Source organism: Hyalella azteca, unplaced genomic scaffold (genome assembly GCF_000764305.2).
Source record: "Hyalella azteca isolate HAZT.00-mixed unplaced genomic scaffold, Hazt_2.0.2 contig8388, whole genome shotgun sequence".
In the NCBI taxonomy this organism is placed as follows: Eukaryota; Metazoa; Arthropoda; class Malacostraca; order Amphipoda; family Hyalellidae; genus Hyalella; species Hyalella azteca.
Window position 1 is genome coordinate 17,001 of NW_025938483.1, and position 12,762 is coordinate 29,762.

General features: G+C 38.2%; 2 protein-coding genes across 2 annotated transcripts; both read right to left on the reverse strand.

Moving 5' to 3' along the window:
• Positions 1-1,954: 1,954 nt before the first annotated feature.
• LOC108675325 lies at positions 1,955-4,881 on the reverse strand. The gene is made up of 5 exons (XM_018163325.2): positions 4,828-4,881; positions 4,269-4,320; positions 3,735-3,771; positions 3,148-3,221; positions 1,955-2,539 (listed from the first exon to the last, which is right to left on the reverse strand). Exons 2-5 carry the CDS (start codon positions 4,314-4,316, stop codon positions 2,363-2,365), a joined length of 336 nt encoding a protein of 111 aa, XP_018018814.1. The 5' UTR covers positions 4,317-4,320; positions 4,828-4,881; the 3' UTR covers positions 1,955-2,362.
• Positions 4,882-9,993: 5,112 nt separating this feature from the next.
• On the reverse strand, positions 9,994-11,973 carry LOC108675324 (tolloid-like protein 2). The gene is made up of 4 exons (XM_018163324.2): positions 11,890-11,973; positions 11,073-11,239; positions 10,675-10,809; positions 9,994-10,248 (listed from the first exon to the last, which is right to left on the reverse strand). Exons 2-4 carry the CDS (start codon positions 11,237-11,239, stop codon positions 10,122-10,124), a joined length of 429 nt encoding a protein of 142 aa, XP_018018813.1. The 5' UTR covers positions 11,890-11,973; the 3' UTR covers positions 9,994-10,121.
• Between the last annotated feature and the right edge of the window lie 789 nt (positions 11,974-12,762).

The window sequence follows — 12,762 nt, forward strand, 5'->3', positions numbered from 1 at the left end:
CGTCAATCATCATAATCCAAACTTCTTCAACACCTAATTTAACCGGATCGCTGGAGACTTTCAAATACGCTTACGACAAAGTAGCTCTGGCTGGTCTTGGGATGTACAATAGCAACTGCTCAGATTACGCTGACGGACTAAATGAACTCATCGACAATGAAGAACGTTTAAGAGACCTAAGTATATGTACTCCATACGTATATACGTAGTACACCATACGTAGTACCCCATAAGTATAGGCTGACCCAAATGTTCTTCACAACACTCGAATCTAGAGTAGGTTACCATCTCTCATGTTCATTATTACCCCAATTGAATGGAATCAATTGAATATGTAACTACAAAATAAGCAAAAAACGCATGCATATTTAAGACACGCATTATCATACTATTTATCAGTAAATGGAATAAAAAAATCTATAAAAATAAACTGCCTACCCACGCCTCACTCCATCGAGCAAACACTCCAAAGCCCTAACGGGTTCAACCTCTCTCTCATCCAACCCTAACCTTATACATACCTCAAGCACCAATCAGGAACCGAAATATGCACCCATCGCCTTCCTTTGTCTTCTTCTGCCATTCATAATATAGCAGTGACAGCATTGAATATTAGGCCATTACGCCTGTCGCCGATTCAGAACGTCAAAAAATATTTCACAGCTTTTTGCGGGTCTCGAACGCGCAACTCACTACTCCAAATATTCACGGTGCTTAACTGCCTGGCCACTTCACTTATCTTGACCAGAACTGTCACAAGAAGCTGTACGGTCGCACCTACGACTCACGTATCTAACCCTGGTACTCTGAACTTCAAACACTGGGCCACGTAGTCTATATATGTATATTCTCCTTTCTTTTTCTGGCCACTCAGTTTCCTAGCAATACCGCACAAACACTACCGCCAAGACCTCCATAACTACCTTTATAATATAATAATAATATAGCGGTTTCAGTGTTTATTAGGCCGTAGGCCTGTCGCCGATTCCTGACATTGCAGAACATGCACAGCTTGTTGCGGTCTCGAACTCGCAACTCACTGCTACAATAATTATTCTGCTGTGCTTAACCGCCCGGCCTCCTTGCCGATTCTGACCAGAAACTGTCGCACAGAGCTGGGATCGAACCCGCGCCTCTCTGCGCCAATCTTGGTACTCTGAACTTTAACCACTGGGCCACCCTTATAATTAACCTCCTGACCTATTGCACAGAGTAGAATTTGGCTTAGCTCGCAGTCAGTGGAATTCACTCAAATTCTTACACGCCCTCAACTCTGATTTCATCACCTTCCCAACATTTTCTGCACAATTTAATAAACCTACTTCCAACATTGGCACGTACAAACATACACGTGTCTTTGACTTGATATGGCAACTGGCGAACCTGACCTCTGCGAAAAAAGTAACTATATTTACCAACAAAATGCACTGAGAATGCATCGACTTTAACCCTCCTATATACAAACATAAACTACCTTAACTCCAATCGTATTGATAACCCTGGACACACGACCTCACGAGGCCAACTCGTAGAATGTCTATGCTGAGGCCCCGCTCCTCTGTTATGTTTCAGCTGAGGCACTAATTATTCCTTCCTCATTTTCCCTGTGGCTCTTATTTCTTTCATTTATTTGTGACGATGTTAAAATGATTCGAAAATCCTACAAAAAATACCCACCATAGCTGTTTTTCCTTTTCATTGAATTTTTGCACATTTTTATTTATTTTCGAAAACGGAAATCAAGTTTCAAATTTCTTTTATTCCTCATTGATTATGACCTTATTTTCGATGTTTAATTTATCCTAGAATGAATGGAATATTCTGGCATCTCATGATAGAATAAGTCGACATTATTGATAAATTTTTCTCCATTGACAATTTTTCAAGTGATTTTCCTATTGCCACTCATTCGTCACACGTAAAACAAGTCTGGAAACATGTAATAAAAATCGTGGAATCTTTCATCTTGTATTGGCATAAAGCAATGCATTACAATCTTCAGCGATAATTTAGGTGAAGGAAATTCGGGGCTTGCTATAATGCCGAGCACGAAGTTGCAAATTGTTCAGCTTCACATCGTTTAGATTTAGCAGAGATAAAACCGCCGCAGGGATAATGAAATGACATAAAGCGTTCAATTCATTCCTTGATCCTTGTCTTGATCCAATCATAAGGAAAGATTAAGCTATGAAAAACAATGAAAGCCTCACAACAAACCTGTATCGAAAATAGCTAAGCGATTGAAATAAGACTCATCCACCGTACAACTTTAGAAACAACCAAAATGAAGCAACATTCAAAGCGGTTGTGTGAAAAATTACGGAGAAATTTTTTTGATAGAGTTCAAGCAATCTCAAGCAGTTCAAACGGAACGACTCGCTTCTTGAAGATGCAGCAAGATGCAGGGATTGTACCGCGGGCACCTTGATCCATTTACATCACAAATCATTTTGGCAGGAGCACAACCCCGGGATGTTACCGCTTGGTACCCATACAAACCACATCCCTGCCACCTGTAAGCGCACCATCCATTGTTACCCTGTTGGGCACACAAATTCGCATTAATACAATGTATGGATGGCTTTATGCTTTTCAAGAATGTTCCATTGTAGGCGACATCAACGCTAAAGAAAATAAAATTAAAAAGAATTTTCTTAAATGCAAATACAATTGATCGCTCGAAAAATTCCCTGAAATATTGAAAAAAATGCTGAATTTGATGTTCATCAATCCTTAATGCAAATTAATGTAAAGTTAGAGCAACTCTTGCTTCCATGTCTCAAAAAAATGCAGCTAAATACTCCTGGTACACTAAAACCTTTCATCATGAAACTCTCCTACCATGTCCTCTTGCCAAGAATCATACTTACCTCACCAAGAAGAAATGTGGAAAATTGTCATTTATCATTGTCATCATTAGCTTCTCGTATTTATCAATCCCGCTGCCTATGGTACCAACGCTTACCGTGATATATCTTCATGACATACTAAATCGCAAAATTCTAGTTCCATTCCATAAAATATTTACGAGTATGTATAGGCTATAAATGAACCGCTTACCGTAATAAATTTTCATTTCATACTAAATCACTAAATTCTAGTTCTATTTAATTTGAGATCTATACGCTAGCAACTAAATACACTTACCAAGCTATCGTAGCACCGTTCGCAGCAAGGCTGCAGTCTGTCATTGGTGTACTGCTCTATGTACTTGTCCACGCCTGTGACAAAGTGGATTCATTCAGAGAATTTTCAATGCCCTCCGTAAACAAAAGAAAAAATAAAAATTGGTCATTTGCAATCACTGTTCCAGGCTTCATTCTGAAAACTGTACCATTCTTTTTTTGGGGACGGACAAAATAGATGCGACTGGGTATCGGAATATTTAAATTAGAATTTCACTTCCATTATGCACAACCATGTTGGTGGTCATTATTTTTCTTTGTTGTGGATTTTAAATACCGGTACAAATTGAACTCGGTGCCTAATCACAATTTTAGGATTCAATAATAATAAAGACTATTTTCGAAAAATTTGCAATGAATACAATGTTTCGTCACGAATTCTCTTTTCGGTGTTTTTTTTCCTTCATCTCAAAATTCATTCATCAAAATTCATTTTCATATGAGAAATGGCACACAGAAAGCAGATCACAAATTATTTGACTTGAATAAAAATGACAAGTTTTTACAATTATTCAAATGTTTATTGTTAAAATTTATTTAAAAACGTACTGATCTCCGAGGACTCAACTACGCTTTCCACCGCTGCCTGCAACAAAAAAATTAGGCTGTCTTAAGTTAATTACAGGGGGGATCTCATATAAATGTGAACATGCTGGTCGGACAAAAGAGTCGAATGTCGATAATAGAAGAACTAAAATATAAATTTGTGGACAGGTTAATATAATTATTCCATATTTATTCACTTCATTCTGTACCAAAGTTATAACAATACATTCTGATATATATTTTATTCTCAAATTTCCACGTTGACGTCAACTTTCTAGCGTTTTTTTAATGGTTAAACAGAATGTAATTTAGGAATCTTGATGAATTTTATTAATATTATTCATATTAATTATAATTATAAGAAGTATATTAAAATATTATGTGAACATCAAGTGCTAGAAAAATGTCATTCACTACAATTGGACGATCAAGATACCAGGTCACTACAACTGCGGAAATATTTTGATCGCTGGATATTTTTCTTAACAATCATTAAGAAATTTTCCTATTAAGTGACAAGTTTAAAGCCCACAATACCATGGCGGTCACGGCGGTGCACAATATCATCAGCAGCATCAGCTTCATGGCGCTGCACGGTGAATAGAACGATTATTTAGTATATCTTTTCTGCGCTTGTGCTCAACATGTCTATGCATCATCGACGGTGTTATTCAAAATAATAAGAACCACTTCATTGGCTCTAATTATCAACAAGTCTATGCATCATCGACTGCATGATTTAAAACAACAATAACATTTCATTGGCTCTGATTAAAATATTGCTATTCGTCGGTTAATTTATCATTAGAGGTTCTTATTAGACTCACAATGCATTCAGTTCTCCTCCCACCTTTTAATGAATAGAATTTAGTTATAAATACAGAATAAATACTTGATCCAATAAAAAATGAAATAATTGATGCAATTTTGATTCATGAGTGTTGATGTTCAAAATGCAGAACAGAAACATGCATCGACCCTTAAATTAATCAGTGTCGTACTATGTTCCAAAAATTTCAATTTTGACTATTAAATATCTTAAAATTTTCCGAGACAAATTGTATTATATGAAAATTCTTGAAAATTGTCAACTTACATGGAATGCAGTAGTGACCGCTTGCGTGTTAGGTCTTAGGCAGGTGACACAGATCTGAGCTCAGCGACCGCCATCATCAGTTTATATATGCCCCGCGAAACTTATATATATGCCCCGCGAAGGTTATATAAACCCCGAACTTGCGTATGTTTATTGAATACAAGAATTTTACTCAAAATAAAATAAATTAGTTTTTATTTCATTTATAAAAATTATTGTTATTATTTTTGTATAATTACGAAAATAATATTTATTTATTTTGAATGAAAATATTTTTTAAAATACGAGATTACGACTTCTAAGTTGACATGCGTATTAAAAATGCTGACAACAATTCGTTCTAGATTTGTTTACACGCTCAATTTACATGAAGCTCATATTTGCGGCCCGATCAATGCCCACTTCAGGGTACGATTCGAACACGCTAATCGGATCGCCATCATGAGCTTGCGAGTTTTTGGGTGATCTTAAACTATTAAATGCGGTCAAGGATCAGCTCTTGAGAAGCCATCACGATATCACAGATGAATCTTCAAAATTGCTAGTTGCTGTCTAAAATTTGATACATTTATTGAGCCGAAAAGGCCCGCACTAATCGACACTTTAAGGGTGACCATGTGTGAATCAGGCGTGAATCAGAAATCTATTGTATTCTGCCGCTATATAATAGTCCTGAAATTCTAAAGGCTTACAAAATCATATGTCATGCGAGAAATTAACGCTATTCCATCAACCTTATTGAATGATGTTACTATAACGAACGTATGCAGCTGCAACTATTGTAACACAGCTGCGAACTACTACCTATACAGCTGCAAAAAGGGGCCCCCTCTAAAGAAAATCTCCCTTAAAACATAGCCCAAGTACACCCACTCCATGTATTGAAATAAATGCTTACGTGGGCACCTGAAATGAATACATCAATAACAGCTCGAAAGAACAATAGCCAAATAATAATAATCTAATCGTTTGTTATTTGGATTACTCATTTAACAAACGCATGAATCGCCTTTAACACCCACATAATTCCCTCATTCATCAACATGCTCTCTCTCGTGCAACATCAATGGCACTTATAATGCGCTATTAGAAGAACCAGTTTCTATAAAAAACCTGCTGAAGAAACCTTCACCTAAAAAGACGAAAACAATGAACACTGAATCGGTTCATTTCGGCACCATACTCTGTCCCGTTCAATATTTCACACCAGAGCAGCAGTTGCATAGATTGCGTGATACCTCTAGCCCTGGCCTGATGGCTCTAGTCCTGCCCTGCCTGATAGCTCTAGCCCCGGCCCGGTAGCTTTAGCCCTAGTCTGATAGCTCTAGCCCTGGCCTGATAGCTCTACCCCTGGCATGATAGCTCTTGCCCTAGCCTGATAGCTCTAGCCCTGGCCTGATAGCTCTACCCCTGGCATGATAGCTCTTGCCCTAGCCTGATAGCTCTAGCCCTGGCCTGATAGTACTAGCCCTGTCATGATAGCTCTAGCCCTTGCTAGAGCTATCAGGCCAGGACTAGAGAAAGTGCACCGTAATCGATGTCAGAAAGGTTTTCTGACGACGATGAACTGGTTCATCATCAATGTGTTGAAATATTTGCGATGCGAATTGAAACCCCTCTTATTAACAAATCGTATTTGTGTGCTGGTTTGCTATAGAAATTCAATTATAGGCAACTTTACATATAAGCATTTTAAGTTGCACAGTTCGATTGCCAGAGGAGGAGGTCGGGTCGAACTGTGAGGTCGTTGAGGCAATCGGTGGACTTTTGGAGAGGGAATATATAGTGCAGGGCAGATGAACTCAAGGAAGCGCTGTTCTTCAGCTGGGCACGAGAATTCCCTCTGGCATCTTAATCGCAGGAAAAATGCATTGAATTAATATGTTCCATGAATTGTTTTATGATACCTTCAGAAATAGAAATGTTTATAGAAATGTTTAACAGGAATAAAATAATTAATATCCAGGTCTATTTTTAAGAAATTCTGGGTATACATAAGTAATTTTGTTGTACAAAGGCTACATCCTAAGTAACAATCGGTGTAATGAAGAATTATTTGCACTCATAATATGCCAAAGTTATTTTTAATGTAAAGGGCTCGCGGGAACACAAGCATGCTACTGTTTATGAAGTTATTTCAAAAATAGCGAAATTATTACGAAAAATCATTTATGGTGTCTTGCCATCACTTAGGATGAAATGTTCCAGACGAAAGCATCAGGTTATCTGTAGTGTTTATTACGACTCATTATATGAATAGATTTTTTATATGTTGAAAAATCCCGACTGCCAGCTGGAAGAACCTCTGATTTGTAGGGTAGTTGCTGGGGAAGTTTGGGGACTGGATGACGACACGCTGTCCCTCCGTCATGGTGTGCGTCCCGCAGGCGAGGGTGTCGAGGCGCCGAGGCGCCGAGGGCCGAGGCCGCCAGGCCACAAATATAAGCACTCGCTAGTATCCTATACAAAACTTAAAGAGCAGTATAAATTAATAATACTTAAGTGCAGTTTGGGTGATTATTTTCTAGGCCAGCTTTAAAGGAGAGAAATACGAATTTCATAAACGAAAAGGAGGGGTTATCATCACTCGCTATAACTGCGAATAAGTATGCTGACAATGAATATCAAGTCTTATTACTACGCAGGTATTGGTATTACATTTTAAAAGTAAATAAATTGATAAAGAAAAGAATGCGAATTTTTTTTAATGATTTCTTGCGCTCTTCCTCATCTAATTTTTGAGACCGAATGCACCGTCATCGAAAGCTAATTACTCAATTCTTCAACAACTGGTTTTTCTATCTGATTAACAGATATGACTAAGATTATGAATTCAACGATGTCAATGTGTGATATTGACTGCCTTATGTAGCTGTCACCACAGCAGGCCTCTGTGGTGCAAAGTAATATCTAACGCATTGCCTACTGTAAGTGCATCCATCGCACATCACGTGTTCAAACAGAAGAACACCCAAGTGTTCAGACAGGTCATCAGAAGATCTTTTTCAGAGCCAACTCTGCACAGGTGTTCTGGAAGATCGTGGCACAGGTGTTCTGGAAGATTGATTGCAATATTACCAAATCGAATGGCCGTCTTCTGACTTCTGTGTACCGAAAACCGACTTTCACCGGCCTAAGTACCAGTTTCTTTAGTTTTTGTTCGTTCCGATTCATGTAAAATGGGCTTCAAACATTTTTACATAGAATATTTTGCCTTTGTTCCACATACCATGCTATTCACGCTGAATTTGAATTTTTACGCAATAATATTTTCTCGCTTAATGGATTTCCGGCAAGTTTGGTGTTTACCCAAATCAAGAAATTCATGTCGAAGCGATACAGTGAGGTGGCTCCTGAGCGCGATAGTAGGAAAGTTATTTATCGTTCTTCTCCATACTTTGGCCCTGCGTCCGAAGCTATGTCAAGAGAATTAAATATCTTGTTCAATAGATAGGGTAACGTGGGGCAGCGCGCCCCCCACTTTTTTTAAACTAAATTTTTGATGAAGTTTTAATTGATACGAGGTGGTTCTTTGTTTTGTTTAAAGGTACAACTAATGAGGAATGTATGATGTGAATTAGACGCCTATAGAGTTATTCAATTTTTAATGAAACACTATTTTGTTAAAAGTGTCAAAATGGGCCCATTGCCCCACCCCTGGGGCAATGGGCCCATGGGCTTGGGGCAAGGCGCCCACCCTTGGTCCCTTTACCACAATTGCATATTTTTCGTTTAAAAACTCCTGAGCGCGATAGTAGGAACGTTATTTATTGTTCTTTTCCATACTTCGGCCCTGCGTCCGAAGCTATGTCAAGAGAATTAAAAGTCTTGTTCAATAGATACTTCCCAAATGTCAATATTGTGCTGGTAAACAATTTCACAATCGGTTCTTTCTTTAGATATAAAGATATGCTCCCTGTTCACATGCGATCGTCCCTGGTTTATCAATATTGTTGTGCACGATGTGCATCTGCGTACGTCGGGATGACGTCACGCAATCTTTATTCCAGGGTCTCTGAGCATAAGGGCAGGAGTTGTAGAACCAGACAGTTGCTATCGCGCCCACGCCGAGCAGTGTGATGTCCCTATTTTTGACAGTGACTTTAGGGTGTTAATTTCCACCTCCGGGACTTCCGATTTGCGCATTTTAGAATCACTGTACATATTTAAACTTAGGCCCAGTTTGAATTCAGCTGCTAGCTCCTAATCCCCTTGAAATTGTTAATAGATAGTTTTTTTTGCTCTGTCTATTACTTGTAAATTTAGGTTTTTAATTTCGTTCTGAGCTTTCAATGTATTAATTTGTGACTTCTGATTTGTGATTCTAGATTCTACGAACTGACGATGGAGCTGGTCTCCGAAACGTTTTCTATAAAGATATGAATTTTTATGGACTTTTCTTTGCTTTTAAATTCTTAGTTAATTTGCGATTTAAGCAAACAAGTGATATAAATTCATCGTGGCTTGATTCGTGTCAAGTGATGAATAGAAATTGTAACCTTGAATTCCATTAATTCTATGAAGCTTCGGCAAAGCGATCATGGTCCTTCACGAACTTTGTTATTTTTAGAACACGTATTGAAGCTCACCTTGAAGGCTAAGTGGGATTGAAAACCTCTATTGCAGAAGTCTCAATGACGCGTGGAGCGACAATTACACTATAAGTTCATTGTGATCGATGAGCGCCCGCCACATACGACTCGGGAACCGCCTCCTCCGGAATGAGGCAGGCCTAACTCAAATTTGCAGTTCGTTTCTTTAAGTTTTGGAAAACCTTATCTTAAAAAACTGAGTGCCTTCGTTTTTATGCCTTATATCTCATTTAGAAAAAGTTCGACCTAAATATATTTTTAATCTCTTTTGTTTGAGTTTACTGTAATTAATTAAATAGCTTTGCAATAGAATGAGGCGATAAAAATGCTCTTTCTTGATGCGCGGTTATAATACAGGTGAAAAAGTGGTAAAAATTAATTATTTGAAACAAATATCGCTCAAAGAAATCAGTGTACTTCCACTTTAATAAGTCGTGAGGCAAAATAACTTATTGCCGAATTTCTAATGGCTGCTAGTTATACGTGTTGGAGGATGATGTTCCAGAATCAGGTGATGATCAACAAGTTTACGAGCAATTATCTGGTTTCACTCAGGAATAACATAAACAAGAAGTAGATGCAGAAGTTTATGGGAAGAAAAGATACCATTTTTAACCATACCATAATACCATAAAAATCACCAAAGAGAAGCCAAAAAAGTCCTGATAATCTTGCTCTTGATGCATTGCTGCAGCCAAGAGTCTACTTGGCGTGACACCAGATGTAGCAGCGGAAGCCGGTGTTCGTAATGGCGGCGTTGGAGAAGAAGGTGAACCTGGCCCATCCGGTGGACGTCTTGGTGCCGTCAGGGGAGTCGGTGCCACATTTCCTGTTGAACACAGCGAGGGAAAGTTAATGTGTCGAGTGCGAGCAGCAATATTATCAAATATTATAGTAATATTATGAAAGTATAAAAATAATTTCCGAGCAATTCTGATCTCTACTAAATTTGCGATAATCACTACTGGATCACTACTGGCTGCCGCTCCAGCGTTTTCAATTCGAGGAAGGCAATGATTATAAAGCTGAGTAAAAAGAGGGCAGATGGCAATGGACCAAGCCACTCTAAATTCAATTACTATGCACTCATGCTTGCATGGTGTTCTCTCTTTGCCCTTGCGAGGTGACAATGAGCCAGTTGTTAAAATTTTTTGCTACGAAATAAATTACTGAGTAGAGTCGTAGCAAGAGAAAACGGTTCTAAGTTCAAAAAATTTTCGATATTATTTTGTTTTGTAAATATCTTGTAACTCACACGTCTCTCTGCCCGCGCGAGGTGACGATGAGCCTGTCGTGGACGCAGTCCTTGGAGCTCTGGAGGGCGAACTTCGGGCAGATGATGTCCAGGTAGTTGTCTGCCTCAACGGGGCATGAGAACTCCCACTGACACCTGAAGAACAAAATATTTTGTGTATACGCTTCTAACTGGGTAATCAATGCGTGTGGGTTCTAATGTGTTGGCATTAATGCGATATGCAAGTAGGCTGAGTGAAAAATCGCTCACTAGTCTTTGAAATTTTTTATATAAGTTAGAACCTTGACATCTGAGAAACCTACTTAATGATACCCTCGGACTTCGATCAAAATATAATTTGATTAATAATATATTGAAAGTTAGTACTGTATTTGGCGCAACCTGGCTGATGAACGCACCTCTGATTGACAGGGTAGTTTTTGGGGAAGTTTGGGGACTGGATGACGAGACGCGTTCCCTCCGTCATGGTGTAGTTCCCGCAGGCGAGGGTGTCGAGGCGAGTCTCGAATGAGGCGCCGAGGGCCGAGGCCATGAGGCCACAAATCAGAACAACCGTTGCAATCATCTGCAAAATATGAGGAGAAATAGGAAATGTTATAGTTTAATTGCATGTCAAGACGTACAGTTTATTCCCTATGTTCCAGAAAAATAGCGATCTCATTTTCACTACTATTTCCTTCGTCCTCCGGTCAAGCCGTACGCATATTCTGACTTCAAAATCAGGCCGATCCTTAGTGACGTATCGGTACAGGTTAGCATTTCAGAAACATTGTTTGAAGGAAATCATCATTATTAAAGTTGTGCAATAACTCTTTATCGAATGGGTTATTTCATAAAGATTTGTCTTATACGGACAAACAAAGAAATTTCAATTTAATTACGAGTATAAAATTTGTAGCTTGGTTTGCATCAGTGGCGACCAGATCAGACAAAAATTGGGAACTCAATGAATTTTATGGGAGGCGTTGACTGAATTTTATAGCTCACAGCAGCGTCGATACAAATGAAAAATGTTTATAACTGATTTATACTCCCAGAAAATGTGTGTAATCGGAAATACACCAGCAGAGTAGAATTGGTTAACCTAGCTTTAAATTTTACTAGCTCGACTGTGCGATGATTACGAACAAATAACTAGACACTGCGAACGCTACTCAATGGGAGATATAGAGAAAACAGCTCGTAAAAGACATCAAATGCAAAGAATATACTTACAGTGAATTGGTGTAGTGGATACTCGATGCTCACCTCCGCTCAAGTGTCGGCTTGGGCGCTTGCTTTGATCGACAACATATGCATACATGAACACTTGTGGTGCTCTTTTTAGTTATTATAGACGCCTTAGTGGCTGACGTGGTATTGACACTGAATTGGAATGCTTGTGGTGAATTACTGTGACTTCTTATGATAAGCTTATTATTCATAAAATGTAATTACTTTCCAAATTTACTTTCTACAGCATTTCTTACATTATTTTCCAAATTTACTTTCTACAGCATTTCTTACATTATTTTCCAAATTTACTTGCTAAGTCCTCCTTATGCAAATTCAGTGCAGGGGTAGATGCTCTTTTCATGTCATCGCTTGGGGCAGTAAATTAGGTTGGATTAAATGTTATTTGGGTTGAATCAGATATTTAAGAGGATATATTCAAATCCTTGGAAATTTGTGATTACACTGAACATTCAATATTTATGCTAAGAATTAACTACTGATATTGAGTTTAACAATAAGTAATATAGTAAGTAAATTTGTAAAATTATTATATTCTATAAATAAAATAATAAGCTAAGCTAATTATAAAAAGTTGCAGTAATCCACCACAAGCATTCCAATTCAGTTTCAATATCACGTCAGCAAATTAAGGCATCTATAGACTACCGAAAAGAGCAGCACAAGTGTTCACGTACGCAGTGAGCCCATCAAGCGCCCACACCGGAGAAGGCAACATTGACAAATTTTCTTTCTACCATGTGAATACAAAATTTTTTATAATATGAAATTTTATTCCGTTTCATCTTTGCAGAAACATTTCAATAAATTCATTATTATTGAAATTGCCAATGCTATAGTATTATATAACTTTTC